At 38.9% G+C, this 22465-nt stretch overlaps 1 protein-coding gene across 2 annotated transcripts in view; it reads right to left on the bottom strand.

Moving 5' to 3' along the window:
- Positions 1-4571: 4571 nt before the first annotated feature.
- usp20 (ubiquitin specific peptidase 20) overlaps positions 4572-22465 on the bottom strand; it is a 64446-nt gene continuing 46552 nt past the window's right edge. For both annotated transcript variants that reach the window (XM_043720515.2, XM_087998240.1), the window contains exons 18-25: positions 20384-20510; positions 16900-17069; positions 16537-16618; positions 15359-15467; positions 13226-13328; positions 12198-12266; positions 11765-11953; positions 4572-9481 (exon numbers count right to left, since the gene is read on the bottom strand). In XM_043720515.2, the coding sequence (XP_043576450.2) occupies positions 11796-11953; positions 12198-12266; positions 13226-13328; positions 15359-15467; positions 16537-16618; positions 16900-17069; positions 20384-20510 (818 nt within the window). In that variant the 3' untranslated portion in view covers positions 4572-9481; positions 11765-11795. The remainder of the gene's footprint in view (positions 9482-11764; positions 11954-12197; positions 12267-13225; positions 13329-15358; positions 15468-16536; positions 16619-16899; positions 17070-20383; positions 20511-22465) is intronic.

The following is a 22465-nucleotide window of genomic DNA, read 5'->3' as shown; positions in this document are numbered from 1 at the left end:
ATGAAGAGTGGCAGATGGAAATTAATTTGGATAAATGTGAGGTATTACATTTGGTAAGACAAACAAGGGTAGGATTTTTACAATTAAATGTAGGGTCTTTGGTAGTGTTGCAGAACAGAGACACCTATGGGTTCATGTGCATAATTCTTTGCAGTTTGTGACATATATAAATATATAGGGTGATTAAGGTGGCAGTTAGCATGCTTCCTTTTATTGCTCCGACCTTTTGAGCATGAGTTGGGACAAACAGGAGGGGGTTTAAGAGGGATATGGGCCAAACACTGGCAAATGGGATTAGGCCAGATTGGGATGTCTAGTCAGCATGGACGAGTTGGACCATAAGGTCTGTTTCTATACCATATGACTATTACCAAACAATGATTAAAAATATTTTTTTTGAAAGACACTTGGAAGAGTCACTCTCTCAGCACCACTCCCACATCTTTTGACAAACTAAAGCTCAATGTCTCAATGACTACCGCTCAATGGCCCTAACTTTGGTGGTCATGAAGTGCTTTGAAATGCTGGTCATGGCATTAATCAACTCCAGCCTCCCCACTACTCGACCCACTCGAATTTGCCTATCAAACCAACAGATGCACGTCAGATGCCAAATCACTTGCCCTTCACTCCTCCCAAAACATCTTGACACCAAGAACAGCTACATAAGAATCCTACTCATTGAAGGCTGAACTGTAGTCAACACTATTATCCCCTCAAGACTGATTACTAAACTTAGTGATCTCAGACCAAGACCACTCTCTGCAACTGGATCTTCAGTTTCCTGACCCACAGGCCACAATCAGTGGATGATTGGGGACAATATTTCGTCCTAACACTCAACACTGGAGCCCCACAGGGGTGCGTACTCAGCCCCCTACTGTACTCACTGTATATCCAGGACTGCATCGCCAAATACCAGACTAATGCTATCTACAAGTTCGCTGATGACACCACCATAGTCAATTGAATATCAGATGGTGACGAAACAGACTACAGATGGGAGGTGGAAGACTTGGAAAAATGGTGCACTGAGAACAACCTAGCTCTCAGTGCTGGCAAAACCAAGGAACTCATTATTGACTTTTGGCAGGATGTTATTCATGCCCCCCTATGCATTAAAAGCACAGAGGTGGAACGAGGGGAGAGTGTCAAGCTTCTGGGAATGGTCATCCACAACAAGCTTTCTTGGACTCTTCATGTGGATGCACTGGTTACAAAGGGCCATCAACGTCTCTTCTTCCTCAGGCAGCTGAGAAAATTTGGCATGACGGCAAATACCTTTACCAACTTTTATGGGTGCGCCATCGAGAGCATTCTGTCTGGATGTATCACGACCTGGTATGGCAACTGTATCATTCAAGATCGTAGACGGTTAGAGAGAGTGGCGAACTCGGCCCAGATAATCACAAAGGGCAACCTCCCATCTATAGAATCCATCTACCAGGTCCACTGCCGCCAGCATTCTCAAAGACCCATCCCACCCTGACAATGCTTTTCTACAACCTCTACCATTGGGGAGAAGGTACAGAACCCTGAATACATGCACCAGCTGTTTTCGAAACAGTTTCTACCCTACTGTTGTTAGAATACTGAATGGCCTCTTAGAAATCGCCTCTACCTGTGTTTTTGTTTTGCCGTTGTTTACTTATTATTTACTTAACTTTGCTACTTAACTCTGATCTGCCTGTATTGCTCGCAAGACAAAGCGGCCTCGATAAGAGTCGAGTCGATTCAATTCAATCTGAAAACAAAATCAAACCAACACTCATTGGAGTTTTCCTTAATGAACCAGTGTTTATTTGGATAACAACTTGCATGGAGAGCTGTATTCATTTTAGCTCTGGAGCAGGACACTAGCACCATGTCTAAGATCTATTTACATTTGCCCATGTGAAGTAAATACAATGGAGACATTAGTGCTGGTTGATTCCATACAGCCCGCAGGTCAGCAGACACTTGAGAGGATGGTGTCTGCTAAGCATTGATTTGGTGTCTTCAGGTGACTCTTTATTCTACAAATGAGCTGCTGAAAAGTTAATTCACTGAATCTGCTTTGGCAAATAGTTTTAGATAGTTCAACATCCACATTTAATACGTTATGCATTAAGTAACGTGTCTAATAACCTCCCCTGTTTATTTGGTTCAGCTTTGTAACCAGGGCTCAAAAATCAACAAATCAAACTTGTCCAAACATTGAGATATTGGGATCAAAAAGATTCTGAGCGATAAAAAAAAAGGACCATAAATACCCAAAATTTCTCTCATCCAGAAATGAAGGTATTAATGTGTACATTCTGTTTATCGGGTCATTCCTTTATGTAATTAAGAATGAACTGAATCATTTTCATATATCAAAATGATAAGGTAGTGAAGAGCAAACAAACAATGTCCATGTGAGATTTAATTTTCTCCATCTGGACATTTGAAGGAGTTTATCAGAAACAATACACAGATTACAGGATAATCATAGAATAATGCACAGGATTTCCCTTTTCCTCAAATTCAGAAAATTATTTCTGAAGCCTCAACTTTAGAGTATTTCAAATCTCTCCTTAGTCATGACGGCCTCCTCAACAGCATGGAGTAAATTGGTATAAAATGAAAATCTGCTAAACTATGATGGTCGACCAGTTGATATCATAGTTGACAGTCACACCTTTTGGAAATCTTATAGCCAAACATTGATAGCTGGGTTCAAATCACAAGGTGGCTCAAGATGCTGACGTCTAACATTGGAAATGTCAAAACAAAAAGTAGTTTAGCCTGCTTACATGAAGGAATGTTTTCAGCTTCACACAAATCTCAGTGCAAATTCTGAATGAGCCACTCTCAATGGAATCTCTTAAATTGGGCAAGAATATTCTAAATTAAAAATCACACAACACCAGGTTATAGTGCAACAGGTTTAATTGGAAGCACACTAGCTCCGAAAGCTAGTGTGCTTCCAATTAAACCTGTTGGACTATAACCTGGTGTTGTGATTTTTAACTTTGTACACCCCAGTCCAACACCAGCGTCTCCAAATCAAGAATATTCTAGACAGTGCACTTGTTATTAAAAGCAAAATACTGAAAATTTGAAATAAAACCAGGAACTGCTGGACAGATTTGCAGAGGTCTGGGAGTATCTGTGTAGAGAGAAAATGCGCTAACATTGAGACCTGTATGCCACTTCTTTTTATCAAAGTCAAAAATGTTAACACTCTTTTTCTCTCTGTAGATGCTGCCAGACCTCTGCAAATCTCTCCAGCAGTGCCTGGTTTTATTTCAAATTTTCAGCAGTATCTTGCTTTTAATAACAAGTGCACTGTCTAGAATATTCTTGCCCTATTTAAGAGATTCCATTGAGAGCGGCTCATTCAGAATTTGCACTGAGATTTGTGTGAAACTGGAAAAACAATGCTGGCGAAACTCAGCAGGTTTGGCAGCATCTGTGGAGAGACAAACAGCGTTAACATGGAGACTTGTATGACATTTCTTTGTGATGAGTTTTGCCAGCATTGTTTTTATTTATTTTTGTTATTAACCCATGGGAGCATGTCAAAATTGCTCTAAGTTAGCACATACAGACAAGGTTATGTGCCAATACAGTGGGATCTTCTGTATGAACTCATTTAGAAAATCCTGCTGCCTTTGTAGGAGTTAAACATGAGTGAAGCTTTAAACTGGATGAGAATTTCAATACCCAATTAGTCAAAACACACTGATGCAGACAAACATTGCACCAGTTGAACTTCCAAAGTGAGAATCATGATTTCAGCAACTGAAGCAACCAGTGTATTGCTACATAGTTAAACAATTCAAAAAATAAAGCTGTTCGATGCTAAAGAAATTTGAGTTTACACCATAGTGAATTGGACATTCATGTAGATTAGTCTTTGCCATGTAATGATTGCTAATCTTTTTCTCGATGAAAACTCTTTTTAATGGTTACTAAATAGTGTCAGAAATCAGCCTTCTAACAAATCTATTTGCCACACAAAAGCTAGCTCTTTAGCCATTCCATGACATGTACAATGCAGACTCCAGTCATACAAAATAGTTTATTTTCTAAACAAAACTTGGTTTCTAGCTTTGCAAATGGTGATCATTAAATGGAAATCGTACATGACAAGCTTCCAGCAAAGTGACATGGGGGACTTTTTAAACTTTGCCTCAAACAGAGTGGATGGGGAAATGGAATAAAACTAATCCTTTCACTAGCATGGAGCCAAGTCAAGTCAGAAGTCACATGACACCAGGTTATAGTTCAACAAGTTCATTTGAAATCACAAGCTTTCAGAGTGCTGCTTCTTCATCCGGTGAATTCACCTGGACTATAACCCGGTGTTGTGAGATTTCTGACTTCGTCCACCCAGTCCAACACCGGCACCTCACATCGTGGTTAAATAAAGTGGTCCCATGTGGTTTGCATGAATGTTTGTGAATATTGGAAATATTTGGAAGTGAACAACAATAAACAGACTTTGAAATAAATACAAAAAAAATGTTAATTTTGCTAAAATTGGTCATACTGGCAATAGTTCAGGCTGTACAATTAAATGAAGGAGGAATTAATAAAGCTATTCATGCCATTTATTTCACTTTATTTATGCACTTAACAGCTCTGCATTACTTATGAAGCAATAATGAACCCCATCATGTTAAGTGTACAATTGTGAGAATAATTTAAGTTTGTAATTTGCAGTTGTTACACAAGATAAAGATTACAGCAGATTAATCCCATCTTTACAAATTGTGTCAATGCAACACATTATAACACTGAATCAGCAGTTCAGCCAATGCAAGAGATTCACATTCCATTTTACAACTAGAGTAGCAAAATTGGATCAAATTGAAACCTTAGCGACAGGGCAGCATTTTATATAGGCCTTTAGGCATAGATAACAGGTTTGGTAAAAATTAGTCATACACTCTGATTAAGTTTCAAAACTCAGAAGGGAACTATATAAAAGCAGTTAGTTAAAGGAAGTAACCTGCGAAGGAGAGATTAAGGATGTGGAGCATCAATACTAAATTCTCAATTTTCTGCAATATGGAAAAGATCTAGCCTCTTCACACACCTTGTTCCATGGATAAGGTAAACCTTCAACCTAGGAATATTCTTCATCTCTCAGGGTGAGTGACAATGCCATTACTTGCAAACATTCCTGCAAGCACTCTACAAATGTAATCCACCAAATAGGGCAGTATCACGAACTATCTAAAATAAGACCGATCAATACCCATCCATTAGAGAAAATGGATCACCTACTCCTTGGTCCTGGACCATGGGAAAAGGAGGTTGCTGTTCAGTCACTCAAACCACTGTCACTTAATCAGACTGTGGCTGATCTGTATCTCAGCTCCACTTGCCCAGTTATGTTCCATCCACCTCACCCTCACCCAAAGAAATTCTACTGATCTCAGTCTTGAACAAAGAAATCACCGACCTAACATTTGCATCTGGATTTCCAGATTTTCTTTATCCTGAATGGAAACATATCACTCCAGAGCTGCAATTTTAAAAGATGTGTCACCTTGTTCTGGATTCCAGAAGATACTTTCCTGTACTTACACTACTGAATCTCTTTAAACAGCTCAACTAAGTTTGCAAATTGAATGCTTTCAATCTGGGCAACTGGACAACCAAGATTTTTGGTAGTACTTTTTAAGAACAAAAATTCTGGAGAGTATTCGTTACAAAAATAATTTGCACAATGTTTTCTTCTTACAAATATTTTTAAACCTATCTGCAATAAAAACAAGACTTTGCACAAAGGAACTTGACAGTAGGAAATTACTCCTTAGATACTGCACCAAAATATATAAATCTGGCTGTAGACGAAGGCAAAATACACCAGCCTGAAAGTATATGACACACCTGCTCAACTGCATAGACACCAAGTATATTACAGCTGTGAATATTGTGCAGCTTTCATAGAACCATGGAAATATTAACACAGGAGGCAGCAAAATAACCCACTGTTGATACGGAGACCATTCTGTTGGGTACCACTCTTTGCTGTATATTCTCAGAAAAGGGGAAAGGACCATTTTAAAAAGGTAACATAGCTAGGGTGCATCAACATCTTTCCCTCTCTGTTCTATACCAAACTGCCACACAGATATAACTTCAGGGGGAATAAAAATCAACACTGGAAGTTTTGTACCAGTCAATTGGCTCCTGTATCTCTTAGGTTAGCTTGATTTAAAGTCTAAGTATTTTCTTCTCTGTGAAATATTCTAACGTTTTACAAACTTCCACTATTCTAACATATTACCAGTCTTGCACATTCATATCTCTTTTACGGTGCCTACAGCTTAAAAATACCTACAAACTGTTGTGAATCAATGCTGGAAAATTTTCACTGCTATTAATTAATTTACATCTCAAAAATATGCATTGTGAGCAATGCCAAGAACAATCTACTACTGGTAACTAACAGGGCCAAATTTTGGTGGATTTACAATTTCTTCAACCCTTCTGGGCACCACACCCCTACCCCAGAACTCATTAAACAAAAAAAAAGTGCTCTTTATTTTAATTACAAGTAAATATGTAATATCTCATACATGCAAAACATGTACATGTGCATATGAGTGACAGAAAACAAACATTACACCCCAATACTGGGATACTACTCTAATCTTTCAAATCATGGAATTGAATTTTCAACGATCTACATAGGACAATTGAAAAATATTTCATTAAATTTATAAATTCACTTCCAAAAGCAAATAGCTTTAAATGTTATTTCAAGGGAATCTACGAGATCATGCATCTCTCTGTGAAGTTGAGTGGTGAGGGGTAAGGAGGGTGGAAAGAAAAAAAGAGATGGTAGCCTATGGAAATTCAAACTGGTTTCTGCAATAATCGATTTCTACACGTCGAAATGCAAAGACTGGCTTACAACTTGATGGGTCAGGAGTGGTGGCAAAACAAAGGTCACTGGAGTTGGCCAAGCAGCTCACCACTTATTGTTTTTAATCTGAAGTTCAACATCCCTTTAGCATTCTCTTCCTCTGCAGATTTATCAGCCTGTCTGAATCTATGTACAAACATTTACAGTCTACAACCAGCAAAGTCACCATCCATTCACTAAGCACCCCCTCACATTATCTTCTTTGACCCTCTCTACAAGTGGAAAGATTTGTTTTTTTGTTCCATTCCAAAAATGTACAAAGTGGACAATAACTTACATGCAACAAAACAAGGCTAATGTCAACCAAAATTTCAGATCCCAAACTGGCAAAGTACAACTTACAAATTCCCCAAATATTCAAATTAATAAGTTACTGAAACCATTTTAACAGATTGTTAATATAAACACTGGACCTAGAGATTTTTTGTTCAGTTAAATATCTAAACTGTACTTTATTGTATAAACAGAAATATCACTTGCTTGTGATCAGGGACCTTCGTTTTATCAGAAAAAGTGGCAGGAAGCTGGACAGATCAGGATCTGCAGACAGAACAAGTCCAAAACTTGACACAGCGTGGCAAAGGTAGAACCAGTAGTAGTTGATAATGTAGAATGTCATGTACAATTTTTGCCCTGGGTTGTGGTCATTAAGCATCATTTACCATAAGTAAGGTGCAACAATTTTTAACACAAGACTATGAACAGAATAGCGCACCTCAATTCAACTGAAATACTTCCTGACTGATCGACCTCTGACCAGATTAAGCCACATAAAACAAAAGATCAAACTCAAAAAGATGTAAACCAATGTCAGGACTTCCAGCTAAGGAGAGAGAAGAGTGATAATACTCTATTTTCACCAAGGGCTCATCCAAGGAAAAATGAATATTTTGCCCATAATTAAACATTTCACACATTTGATGAGTTATTGGAGGAACTGGTGCAATATGAGGTTTCAGTCCACATTGGAGACAATTGTTTAAATGCTGTCAAGTTCAGAATTATTGCTGTAATGCTCATAACTGCTAGAATTTAGCTAACCAATTTGAAAATTGAAAGTTGTTTAAAGTAAATCATCTAAAGCAAGTAACACAGCAAGAAAGGAACTTAATGCATGTATCAGCTAAGTAAACGAACCAAGAAGCGACTAAAAAACCCAAGACATGTTTAATTAAGTTAGTTTGTCAGAGGAAAAGGTGATACAGACCTTTGAGCTGCTTCCCTAATCAATAACATCAGTGTGACCTTCTTCTTACTCAACTCTATCTTCTTGCTCTATCCCCTCATGTAGCAGAAATTTTCAGTGATTCACAATCCTGAGTGAATAAATTTCTCATCTTGGTTCTACACTGCCATCTTTGGAATTCTCTACCGCAGTGAGCTGTAGATGCTTAGTTGTTGAACATGGCCAAGGCAGACTTCAATAGATTTTTTTAGATACCGATAAAGTTAAGCGATTTGGGACAGCATAGGAAGGTAGCATTTCCATGCTCAATCGTGATCATATATATCCTGCTGTTTCTTTATATTTATACTCAGAGACAGAAATCTTAACATTTTTTTATGGAATGTGGTGGTTGACTATAGTTTTCTATTCCTTTAACTTGGTGTGGTCCCTTCCTCTCGATCACATGACATCCTTAAGATGAATGCTTACACCAAAACATATGCGCCTGAGGATTAATCAGAGGCTGCTGCAACTCCTCCATTAGGCAAGATTTTGAAGATGCAAATTGAGGATTTTTCCTCCAATGCAGAACTTCAATCTTTGGCACATAATTAATAATGCGCATTGGAATGCCAATGACAGAGCAAATTATAATGACAAGCACCCTCTTTAGGAACTAGTGCTCTTTCCCTGGTCATTTGCTTTAACTCCTACACATTAGAAAAAAGTTAAAAATTAAGAACAAGCTAACCTGCCTACAAGTTCAAATTCCAATGATAAAGTGATACTCAAAACCTGCCTGACCCCACAAATTGGGAAATGATGCACAGGATGGGACAGCATAATGAGCTCAAGAATAACAAAACAAAAATATTTACATGTGCCAAGATCAATAACCTGCTGCATAGATTACGTCAGAAAACAACAGCATTGACCAGTGTACCCAGCTGACATAGCCAAACTGCTACCAGAACCACTGGGAGAAATTCTCTCTCCAAAAAAAAACCAACTTGTGAAGACTTCATTTAACACTCCGGCTTAAGATCATGATGCATGTACATCATCGTGATATTGCAGGCCCAAATCACTCTTGGAGTTAAGATATACAAATGACAGACCTGCTTGGTGTGTTTTATGCATACACATAGGACAAACAGAAATGTGGACTCTACTTAAAGGAAATATAGTCAGACTTATCCAAGTACAGCATTAGTGTATCCACAGCGTGCTCTGCTATGCATGGCATTATGCAACACACTTCTTTTTCTCGCCATACGTTCAGTCAGAAAGAAATAAAATAGCTTAAAAAAAAAAGAATTTCTACAGTTAAATTACAAAGTGCTCACATAGATTCATCACAGGTGCAAACATTGCAGTGCTCATGTCCTTGATCTCAGGATCACAGCCTGTAAAACAAAGATGTTCATGCTTAATTGGTTTCATTGTTGATGTTGATTAAACAACTGCATCAGCAATTCTGTGATCACCATAATTTTATATTTTAATCCATCACACTTCTTTTTTCTACACAAATGTCTTGACCTAGGGAGTGCTCAGAACTGGAACTTCCAATCACAGTGAGTAGGAAGGTGAGGTAAATAACAAGGATGATTATAAAAGGTAGCAAGATATTTAGGAAGCAGGAAGGGATAGGCTACACAGATAAAACTAGATGTACATCAGCAAAATTCTGCAGATCCATAATAAAAATTCAAAATGCTGTAAATAGATAGTTGGGCAGCATCTGGTTTTAACTGGAACTGAGAATTCTAAGACAAAAGATGCAAATGTCTGCACAGCACTGTAATGCTTCCTTGACCCAAAAGAACCGAAACATTATCATCCAGTTGAGGTATAAATTGCTTCTCTCTTCACAAGTACTGCCCAATTAGCTAAGTATTTACAGGCTTTTTCTGCTTTGATCTCAAGTTTAGGTAAAATCATATGTGAGCAGACTCATAGTATTAACAATGGTACAAACCAGTTGGGAGAAAGATGGTGGCATGTAGCCATGTCACTGGACAAGTAATCCAGAGACCCAAGTTAATAGCAGGGCCAAGAGTTCAAAGTTGCAGTTGGAGGAATTAAAATTAAATAAAATATGGAATTGAAAGATTGCTTCAGTAATGGTGACCAGGCATCATGAAACCACCACTAGTATAAAAAAAAGCCTAATGGCTTTTAGGGAAGAAAATTTGTCATCCTTAAGTGGTCTGGTCTTTAAGTGGTTGCCCTGGTGGTTGATTCTTAGCTGGCCTTTGAAGTGGCTTAGCAAGTCTCACAATTCAAAGACAATTAGGGATGAGAAACAAATGCTGGCCTTGCCGGCAAGGTCCTAATCCCATGAAATGATTAAAAAATGGTCTGTTTTTGCTACAAATTCTAAGCCAAAAGGGGACAATTGGTATCCATGCTTTTGTCAATACTGCTGTGACAGTGGAGGTGTGTATGAAATAATTCTCGTTCTTATTTTCTCACTTCAATTGTTTTTGGAGAAATATGCCAATTCTCCAGATCAGGGATGTAAGGTACTGGCACATAAGCATGACATTCTCTCATGCTTGGAATTGTTGGGCTCCAGCCTAACACTGAATGACGACCAAAAGATTAGAGAAAGTTTCTGGCACAGAATGTCAGGGCTGTTAAGACTTGGTGTGAATTCAATATCAACATTGAGAAAATCAACAAGAACTGCTTTCTTTGTCTCTAAACCTCATTAAACTATTGCTTTCATGGTTGGTTTCCCACTTTTCTTTATCTTGCAATATTTCATCCAAAGCACAAATATCCATATCCTAATTCACATTAAGTTCTGTGTTTGTTGATCCATATCAGCTCCTCGGTCAGCAACACCTCAATTTTAAAATGCATATCTGCCTTTCAAAAACCTTCACAATATTATTTGGGTGGCACGGTGGCTCAGCAGTTAGCACTGCTGCCCCACAGCACCAGGGTCCCAGGTTCGATTCCAGCCTTGGGCAACCGGCTGTGTGGAGTTTGCACATTCTCTGTGTCTGCCCAGGTTTCCTCCGGGTGCTCCGGTTTCCTCCCACAGTTCAAAGATGTGCAGGACAGGTGAATTGGCCATGCTAAATTGCCCTAGGTTAGGTGCATTAGTCAGAGGGAAATGGGCCTGGGTGGGTTACTCTTCGGAGGGTCGGTGTGGACTTGTTGGGCCGAAAGGCCTGTTTCCACACTGTACAGAATCTAATCTAATCACCTTCCCTTATACGATCCTTCATATTAGCAATTCAGCTTCATGTGCCTCAACAGTTCTTGCTTCTAATCATTCCACTACTGGTGGCTGTGCCCTGAGATGTCCAGCTGCAAACCCTGGAATTCTCTAAACAAGCCCATTTTCCCTCCCCTTTAAATTGCTCCTTAACATCGATCCCTTTTGCCAGATTCCCTGTCTTATTTACTTGTGTTTGTTTTATTATGATCTTCCAAAGCAACTCAGGACTTTTCACTACATTAAAGGCACTATGTAAATGCAAACTGTGGTGACATTGTGTATTCTTTGGAACAAAAGTTTTCTAAACTTTGTACAACGGTTGCATCTAAGCAGAGAATGTAGAAATAAAAGTAGATAATATAGCACATCAAACCTCTCCACTAGTCAGTTAGATCATGACTGATCTGTAACTTGACTCTATTTAGAGCTTTGCTTCCTGCTATTCAGAAAGTACCTTTCAACCAATTTTTTTGGCAGATCTAGGGTCACATGGCTCGGGTTTCCGCTTCTATTTTCCGTTCTCCCTGTGGACTATCCAAGTCAGCTTGAACAACATTCTGTCGCATGGCAATTTCTGGTCCACCACCATAAATTGTGAACAGATAGTTCCACGTTTCCTCTGATATCTGACCGTAATCTGCACCTACGATAAAATCAAAGAAAATAAAGACGAGCAAGGATTTAACAGGAGAACCTTATTCAATACCACAGGTTTTACCTGTCACCAGTTTTGGTTTCCAGTTCCATGTGCATGATTACTCCTTTTCCAAAACACACTTATTTAGAGATAAGAAAATTATGCCAGCTGACTCGATATCCTGCTTTGGAACATTTTAACAGTTGTTACTCTCTGACTATATAGAATCTAGAACTACACAGATCCATACCTTGTTTAAGTTGGACATGGCCACTCTTAATGATTGCAATTTTGCTGTTGTCTATTGGACCTGGAGGCTCTGGAAGAAGCAAAGAAAACTAAATAATTCAGGCGAGATTTTTGTAGCAGTTTCCAGACAAATATATTTCAGTTTTTCTCACTTCTAGAAGAATATATTGTGAAAGCAATAAGAACAGTCAGAAAAGGTCATTCATTCAGACCATCAGATCCACTGAATCCAGAATTCACATATGACTATATTATTATGAAGTCCATCCCTCCCAACCATTAATCCAATTCTTCAAGAATCCTTAAATATTCCTCACTTTCAAAAATAAATAAAAAAGGCAATCTTACAATATTTTTATTGTGATAACTAATTCAACATTTAGTGACATGGAATTATAAACTATTTATGCCCACTGTTGAAACATCACGGGACTACTTGATTGGCTGATTACTGTAATCTGTCAGCAACATTATCAACGTTATATCAAGACAACCAGGATAACAACAGACAAAACTTTAAAACTTCTGACTTCAGTACTGACCAGAATGCCGACAGTAAACATCATTTTACTGGTCTACTCTTCCAGTTAACTGCAAGAATTAATACCCTATGTAATATCAATAAGATTGGTCAGATTATTCTGTAGAAATGCAATGAAACTATTCAAGTGTCCAATGTGCTCCAAATTCATGAGTAAGCCAAGCACTGTATTTAAAATTGCAATAAGCAGAGATTTAGTCTGTAATTACTAGCAGGAAGTTTCTTTTGGACTCCAGGATTTTAACTTGTTGGCAAGAGCCAGAGGTAAGTGGGTAGTTGTTAGCTATAAAGAGATCCAGTTAAAACATAACTTAATTTTTTTGGATCCCAACGTCCATGCAATAATTGGACTTTCACTGCATTTAAATTACCAGAGGAAAAAGAATGTTATGTTTGAACTTCAAATTTATTAATTCATTAGTTACATACCACTGAAATTCAAAGAGATATTCTATTTCTAATGGAATATGCCACCTATTGTTTCTTACCATTATCCTTGCCTTTAACGAAACCTTCCCACTCTCGGAACCACTGCATACTTATGCAATAAATAACACTGGGAGATTCCTCAGCCTGGAATGCTTTGTTTAGCTGGAATGAAAATAATGAGTAGAGGTGTTAAAGAACTTTGTTTACTAACCACTGTCAGTTTTTTTGAGGATATTTTGTTTGTACAAGCTAATGGAGTCAAGCATTTTAATACTGACAGAACAGAGACACCTTTTTTCAATTTTTATCTTCCCAAGGCATCTCACACCATTCTCCAATCCACAAATACAAGCAACTTTATGTTCGACCAATACTGCTTTTGATCAAGCTGCAGATGATCTGGGACCTAGTCCTATGTGTTCTTTCTGCCAAATGCAGTGAAGACGTTTGGATGCTGGGGAGACAGGAGCCAGTTTATTTACAGTCTCCATCATTCCTTAGAGATCACTTGATAAGACCATATATTAAATACCTATGGGTTTAGAAACCTGTCCTCCAAGTTTCCATAGTCCTGTATGGTGACAACCTCTGCCTCCTTCAGGTTTCCAAAAAACGATCTTGAGAAAGGATTTTTGTTTTAAGAAGCTTCTTTTAAAAAGGACAGAACCAGCTGGCATGTTTTCCTCAACTCAACCCTGCATTTCAGTTACCCAACTGTCTAACCAATGAAGTAGAAACCCTGAGAAATTAACCAGTTAATGTAGATTGGGTCTAATTGGTTAGTTCTCTCAGAGAATCCGCGTACAGGCACACTGGCTAAATGTTATACTGTTCCATTATTCCATGTATCATATTTCTAGACTTATGCTCCTCTATTGGTTAAATTCCTACTTTGCCACGATAATTCAGTCTCACTAATTTCAAGGGTCATGAGTACCTGAGGAAGAAAACATACAGCCCCAGCAAAGGAACCATGGAAATTAGAAAGGTGGAAGAGGAGCAAGCAAACATAGTACACTTTCATTTCACCTTGAATCAATTATACAGAGCCACAGCGATGAAATCTTGACTAAGTACATATTTATCTTTGTTCTTCCAAGATAAAAAGTGGTATCAAATACAGAGCAATAACCACTTCTGTTGGATCATCTGGGCTTTGGTGCAGATTTCATGTTTCTCTCTTTATTCTTTTGAATCTGTCGCACTTTCTAGAAACCTACCTAAGACCAGGCACAATGTTTCAACATTGGATAACATCAGCTGTATTCCATGAAATGACACATGCAGTTATGCCTAATTGGACAAAGGTTAAAAATCATTAATTTTCTCAGTTCTACTACTGCTAGGTTGAGACCTGCAATCCCAAGAATGGTACTAATTTGGATTGGAGATCAACCATGGCTCTGATAAAAGATCTTTAAGGCAGAACAAAGAACTCTGAAAATCAATTTTTCAGTAAACATGAATAACCTGCTCTTTCTTAACAGTCAGCTTGAAAGCTACAAAAAGACTTACTGTTAAGTGGCGTACTCAAAAATGTACTACTTTTGCTGTAATTCAATCCACATACTAATGCTAAAATCTTTTTTAATCCATCAGTCTGTTGGTGCAGCAATTTCAAAAGTCGAGTAAGTTAAAATTCCATTGAATTTCTTTAATTGCAAACTCAATCTCCACTGTGCCCCTCGCAGGGACATTTGCATGGTTGGAAAAGAAGAATCAGTGAAACCTACTCAGATGATGCCCCAGCTCCACAGCAAGAGTGACATGGCTGGAAGGTTGAATGCAGCTTGTCTGCTTTGGCATAATACACTGTGAGAGACAGTGTAGAGTACAGGTCTATTTCTTATTATACAAGATCAGTAAGAGTATTTAGCAACTGCCCCTTCATTGTCACTGGGTAAAAAGCCTGAAGCTCCCTCCCTGATAGCACTATGGTGCACTAGCATCAGATGAACTGCAAATGTTCATGGCGGCAGCTCGTCAATCTCTTAATAGGCAATTAGAGATGTAAAACAAAAGGTAATCTTGCCAGTGAGACCCACAACCATGAAAGAATTGAAAAACTGGTGCCTCACATCCAGATTTTACTTTAATGAAAGTTACTTAAACATTCAGTAACAATTATGAAATGTAGGTAAAAATCAAACACCCCCCCCCCCTCTTTTTAGGATGAAATATTGTGGTCTGACCTTTATAAAAGTGTCAACTTCCATTTTCCTCCTTTTAGCAATTGCCTCAATTTCTACTTGGCAAATGGAACAGATGTATAAATGGTTCACAGCAGGGCCACCTCCAAACCTGCCACAATCACAAGACAAGAATAATGAAATACACAACGTTGTTCGATGATTGCAAAGGTTGCCAAATTTATTGAGCCTGCTCCTTTAGTTTGTTAGAGCTGAAAATGCGCAGCAGGTCAGGCAGCATCCAGGGAACAGGAGAATCAACGTTTCGGGCATAAGCCCTTCTTCAGGAATTCCTGAAGAAGGGCTTATGCCCGAAACGTTGATTCTCCTGTTCCATGGATGCTGCCTGACCTGCTGCGCTTTTCCAGCAACACATTTTCAGCTCTGATCTCCAGCATCTGCAGTCCTCACTTTCTCCTTTAGTTTGTTACCCTGGACGACTCTAGTCTTGTTAATCACAATTCTCCAATCTCTGTACTAAGCCCTCAATACCCACCTTTGCAAAATAAGTATCTGTTGTTTTAAATGACCTAAACTGAATGAACTTTTATGATCTATTGAGATACTGCATTCAACATCAGCACATCCTGCTGTGTGAATAATATTTTCCAGGCTTCTCTATGAGTCAATGCATTTCTACTTCTAAATATTTTGTTTTGAATTTCACAAAGGGTAGATAAGGGAATGATGTCTCCCCATCAATTTATTGTCATTATTTTCAACACTTCAGACCATAATCAATTTTCACTTCTACGGAATACAATCAAGGTATATCTAGTCTCTCACCATGGCAGAATCACATTATCCAAGAGATCAGCTTGGTAAATGGTCACTTTGCTTATGGCCAATACATTCACCCCAAGGGAGGATGACCAAAATTCACAATACTCCAAATCAGTGTATCATGTTTGACAACTAGATCATGAAAACAATTGATTTATAACGCTTCTGTTTGAGAGCTGGATGGCTTCTGTTCAAGCCGCCCAAAAGCAGCACAATAGAGACAAAGGTGTTAACCTTTTGATGACATGTATTCAATTTGTATTGGACCAAGTAATAAAATTGCTGTTGCAAATAAAAATCAAATATCATCAGCACAACTGATTTAAAAAAAAACGTGAGTTAAGAAAAAAGCATTTTAAAAACAGTCCATTTCTATTTTCAGGAATCTTTATACTCACCTGTTGTACAAATACTCCCATACATTTTGAGGCAGAATCACCACTAGATCATCAATGTAGTGGTACTTATTTGGTGGAATGCCTGTTAAAAAATAAAAGTTACTGCTTACCTATTCATTGTCATTTTAGAAGCAGAAAACAAAATAATTCAGGAGTCAATCCACAAGTGGAAACTCTGCAAGAGCTCAAAATTACACTAAAACTTTCTGATGTTCATAAGCACATACAAACACTTCTGATTACTTCTGATTTAAGAACATCTGATCTTTATTCATAAGGATGCCTTCTTTCCTGTTATATCCAGGATTGATAAATTCTAGGTTAGTGCAGATGGCAATTCTTCCACTTATCCCACATGCTGACCTCCATGTAAACAGAGGAAGGTGTGGTTGGTGATTGGCCCTGGCTCTGTGAAGGTGTTGAACTTGTTTAGCCACTCTCTCGAGATGTAGAATTGGAGGAGGCTGGGTTCCTTTGCACTGGCCAAAGCTACAACCTTTTGTCTTTCCCGCACTGCCTCTTCGCTGCTCTTCCTGCAACATACATTTCGAACAAAATGGTCACTAAGGAAAAAAATGCAATAGAGGAGCACAGCACAAATCGTGAAATCAAAAAGAACAGAAAATATTTCACTGTTTCTCAGATAACTCTTGAAATGGATGTGTGTGACTGGACAATGAAAAAGCCAAAAACATTAACAGCAATACACAGGTGAACAGCAGGATAAATCAGAAAATAAATTTTCCATTAAAAGTTTTGAATATTAGTTTCAAAATTAACAATTTACACAACCAAGTGGCACATATAAAGCAAATAATCGTCTGTCAATCTAAACCACATTTACAGGTCAAAATCATGAAACTCCCTCACTAACAGAATTGTGGGTCCACCTACAGCACATGAACTGCAGTTCTAGAAGGTAGCTCACCGCCACCTTCTCAAGCATAACTAGGGATAGGCAACAAATGCTGGCCAAGCCAGTAATGCCCACAACTTCTGAGTAAATAAAAAACATGTTATACACAGCACATAAAGTAGTGTTTATTTATAGAAAATTTAATATGCTTAAAAAAAAAATCTGATTCCGGCCATCCTTTAAGACCACAAGACAAAAGGAGAAGTGGGCCATATAGTTCATCAAGTCTGCTCCACGATTCAGTGAGATCATACATGATCTGAACACCCTCAACTCTACTTTTCTGCCTTATCCCACAACCCTCGATTCCCTTACTGATTAGGATTCTACCTCAGCCTTGAATATACTTAATACCCCAGCCTTGACAATTCTCTGTGGTAAAGAGTTCCACAGATTCACCATTCTCTGCAAGAAAGAAAATAAGACTGCATCCATTTTAAATGAGCAACTCCTTATTCTGAGATTATGTTCTGTAATCCTAGACTCTCCCTCAAGGATAAACGACCTCTCTACATCTACCCTGTCAAGCCTAAGAATCTTATATGTTTCAAGGAGGTCTTAGGGTCATAGAGATGTACAGCATAGAAACAGACCTTTCAGTCCAACCCGTCCATGCTGACCAGATATCCCAACCCAATCTAGTCCCACCTGCCAGCACCCGGTCCATATCCCTCCAAACCTTTCCTATTCATATACCCATCCAAATACCTCTCAAATGTTGCAACTGTACCAGCCTGCACCACATCCTCTGGCAGCTCATTCCATACATGTACCACCCTCTGCGTGAAAAAGTTGCCCCTTAGGTCTCTTTTATATCTTTCCCCTCTCACCCTAAACTAATGCCCTCTAGTTCTGGAATCCCCGACCCCAGGGAAAAGACTTTGTCTATTTATCCTATCCATGCCCCTCATAATTTTGTAAACCTCTATAAGGTCACCCCTCAGCCTCTAGCTCCAGAGAAAACAGCCCCAGCATGTTCAGCCTCTCCCTGTAGCTCAGATCCTCCAACCCTGGCAACATCCTTGTAAATCTTTTCTGAACCCTTTCAAGTTTCACAACATCTTTCTGATTGGAAGGAGACCAGAATTGCACGCAATATTCCAACAGTGGCCTAACCAATGTCCTGTACAGCCGCAACATGACCTCCCAACTCCTGTACTCAATACACTGACCAATAAAGGAAAGCATACCAAATGCCTTAGGAATGCTGGCAAGAAATAAGTCATTTAATTTTGGCCATTTTAGAGGCAAATGTAGAACATAAAAACGGTGTTCAGAAAATATTTTCTGAATGGAGGCAACTATCTACTTGCAGAATTAACCTATCAGATTATACAGGTACAGGAGGATGAGCCGTGGAAATTTATTCTAGAAGACACGAACACATACAGAAGTACAGCGAAAACACCGATTATAAAAGGAAAGGGGCAACCTCAAATAGTCAACCTACACATTCCATATACATTAAACAGCTTTTGGATCCCATGTCCTGCCCTTCCCTTCCCTTTCAAAATCTCTTCTGTCAGAACTGTTAATTTGCACTTCCTACAATTTCCTTTTCGCCCATGGTACATGCTTGTTGCTTCACAACCACCAGAATAATGCTTTTGCATTTATTTAATCTATTCATGGAATGTAGCCATCACTGGCTCAGCCAATATTTATTATCCACACTTCATTGCTCCTGGAAAAAGGTGGCGATGTTGAGTGGCTTTCTTGAACCACTGCAATTTGTGGGTGCACCTATAATCGTCCAGCATTACAAGGAGGGAATTCCAGGAATATGGCCCAATGAAGGTGAAAGAAATTGTGGGATGGTGTATGCTTTTGTGGGGACTTGCAGGCAATGCTCCCTTGTAGCCACTCAGATTCTGCACAGGCTGACTGGCATTGCTTTGTGCTTTCAGAAGCCACTGCCATGCACAAATCTCAGATGTCCACTCAGCAGAGAAAAAAAATTAGAGGAGCTTTGTTTGCAGGAGCTGGTGTTCCCATGACACTGCTGTCCTTCTACTCCTAGGTGGCAGGAGTTACTGGGCCCTAGTGAGTTGTTGAAATGCATCTTGTAGAGAGAGTACCCAGGTTCTGGGTAATCTGGAGGGAGTTACTTTCCACAGAAAGTCCAGCCTCTGACCTGCTCTTGTAGCCACAAGTACTTGCAGCATTTACATGGCTAGTTCAGTTTGTAGTCAAATTACATCAAAGAAAACATTTTTTTTTCAGTTTCCTGGTGACTTTTTTCATTCTGTCTTCCATGCTGAAACAAGAGCAGTTTTATCTTTTATTGGAGATGGCTATTGGCATGTGCGACTCGAATGTTACTTGTTACTTTTCAACCCAAGGTGAATGCTGCATGATGTTGCCTGTGACACAATATAGTGGGTGGCTGATCGAATGTTTAACAAGTACTGATCTGTATACAGCTTTAAACAAAGTAGGTGGCATGAGGAGAAATCATGCTTGCAAACCTGAACGATTCAAATCTGGACGACTTATACTTCAGAGCTTGTACCTAAAACTTACAGAAAAGAAAAATGACATAAATGCATTTAAAGCCTATCTTTATGCGCCAAAAGGCTTACGGCTAATGAAACACGTTCGAGTATAACCACACATGTGAAGTGGGAAACATATCAGCCAGTGTGTGCAGAGTGAGGTCCCAGAATCAGCTCTGCAATAATTGAACAGATAATCTGTTTTTACTGATGTTAGCGAAGGGATAAATATTGGCTAGCGGGGGGGGCGGAGAGAACAGCTCCTGTCCTTCCTTGAAATGGTCCCATAGGATAATTTATGCTGACTTGAGATGCAGACAGGATTATGATTTAAAACATTTTGTCCAAAAGACCCTTGACAGTGCAGCATTCATGTAACAGAATCAGTAGATTTTAACTTGCACATTTTAGTTGGCATTTTTCAAGTATTCCTCACCTGTAAAAAAGTACATAAGCCTCAGCATTCTGTACTACTGTTTCATGGACCTCTGTGACATACTGATCATCGAACTCGTACCACTGACCATTAATTACATTCTGGCAATAGGCAATGTAGTGACCACCTGTAAAATGACCAGTTGAGTACAAGTTTGTATTACCACAATCAACAGAAACCAAAAACGACCAAGAATAAACATTTGTGTTTGAATACTTATTTGATCTTTTTTAAAATCTTTAAAGCAGGGTGTCCAAGCTGTAACCTCCAAGCCCTCTCAATATTACCTGGAAGCCAGGTAATCGAGTTAAATTTGGCTTTTGTCTACTCCTGACAATTCATTTTTTTAGTGAGGGGATGCTGCTGAGTTATCCAATTATACAATGACTTGAATTGAGCAAAATGGAAATTTAGTGCATAATAAAATAAAACAAGAATTTTTGAATTAAGAGGAGTAGACTGCGTTTCTTACTCACTGGTTTATCTTGCTTGGGTTTTGTGGGCCTGGAGGTTTGGAAAGGGTTCTTCGTAAGGCTGCTGCTTCAGATGCTGGATAAATCTTAAATCAGAACACCAAAAATCATTATATTAATAAACTAATGAGAATGCAACATGGTGTATGTTCATGTAAGGATCTGTGCCCCAGGAGGTTCAATAGACTCCATTAATGCAGCCATGAAGAAAATAAAGCTTGTACACTCCAGCTTTAAGCATCAATTACTTTATTTCACTCTACATTTTTTCTAAAGATTCTGCAATGTTTTAAAAAGAAACCGAAAAGAGATACAGATTCTAAACACAGGTAAATTACAGATTATTGCATTCTAATTTAAATTGTGCAAATTACTTTGTTTTATTAATTCAAATTATCAGATAATTTGTAAATTCTTAAGCAACCTGGGATTCCAAACTAGCTGGAGCCAAATGTGTTCCTGTGAATGATTTGCACTCTAGATCATTCTCAAAATTCACTTTATACTATTTATTCAACTAAAGGTAGATTGCGTAACAATTAGTTTTTCCACTTTTCACAGAAGTTGAAATGTGATCTGTTCAATCAGTGCCGTCACTAGCGGTGTTCCACAAGGATCTGTTTTGGGACCATTGCTGTTTGTCATTTTTATAAATGACCTGGAGGAGGGGTTAGAAGGTTGGGTGAGCAAGTTTGCGGATGATACGAAAGTCGGAGGAGTTGTAGACAGTGAGGAAGGATGTGTCAGGTTACAGCGGGATATAGATAAGCTGCAGAACTGGGCAGAAAGGTGGCAAATGGAGTTCAATGTAGCTAAGTGTGAGGTGATTCACTTTGATAAGAGTAACAAAAAGATGGGGTACTGGGCTAATGGTCGGATACTTGGTAGTGTGGATGAGCAGAGGGATCTTGGTGTCCATGTACACAGATCTTTGAAAGTTGCCACTCAGGTAAATAGTGCGGTGAAGAAGGCATATGGCGTACTGGCTTTTATTGGTAGAGGAATTGAGTTCCGGAGTCCTGAGGTCATGTTGCAGTTGTATAAGACTCTGGTGCGGTCACATCTGAGTATTGTGTGCAGTTTTGGTCGCCATACTATAGGAAGGATGTGGAGGCACTGGAACGGATGCAGAGGAGGTTTACCAGGATGTTGCCTGGTATGGTAGGAAGATCGTATGAGGAAAGGCTGAGGGACTTGGGGTTGTTTTCATTGGAGAAAAGAAGGTTTAGGGGTGACTTGATAGAGGGATACAAGATGATTAGGGGTTTAGATAGGGTCGACAGTGAGAATCTTTTTCCACGTATGGAGTCCGCTATTACAAGGGGGCATAGCTTTAAATTAAGGGGGGGTAGATATAGGACAGATGTTAGGGGTAGGTTCTTTACTCAGTGAGTCGTGAGTTCATGGAATGCCCTGCCAGTAGCAGTGGTGGACTCTTCCTCATTATGGGCATTGGATAGGCATATGGAGGATAGTGGGCTAGTGTAGATTAGGTGGGCTTGGATCAGCGCAACATCGAGGGCCGAAGGGCTTGTACTGCGTCGTATTCTTCTATGTTCTATGAACCTTACAATATTGGTTCTAAATGAGGGGGACAAATTGCATCTAT

The sequence above is a fragment of the Chiloscyllium plagiosum genome, unplaced genomic scaffold, assembly GCF_037043375.1.
Source record: "Chiloscyllium plagiosum isolate Xiang-an unplaced genomic scaffold, Cpla_swu_hap1 HiC_scaffold_21, whole genome shotgun sequence".
Classification (NCBI taxonomy): Eukaryota; Metazoa; Chordata; class Chondrichthyes; order Orectolobiformes; family Hemiscylliidae; genus Chiloscyllium; species Chiloscyllium plagiosum.
This window is presented reverse-complemented; position numbering and strand designations above follow the sequence as displayed.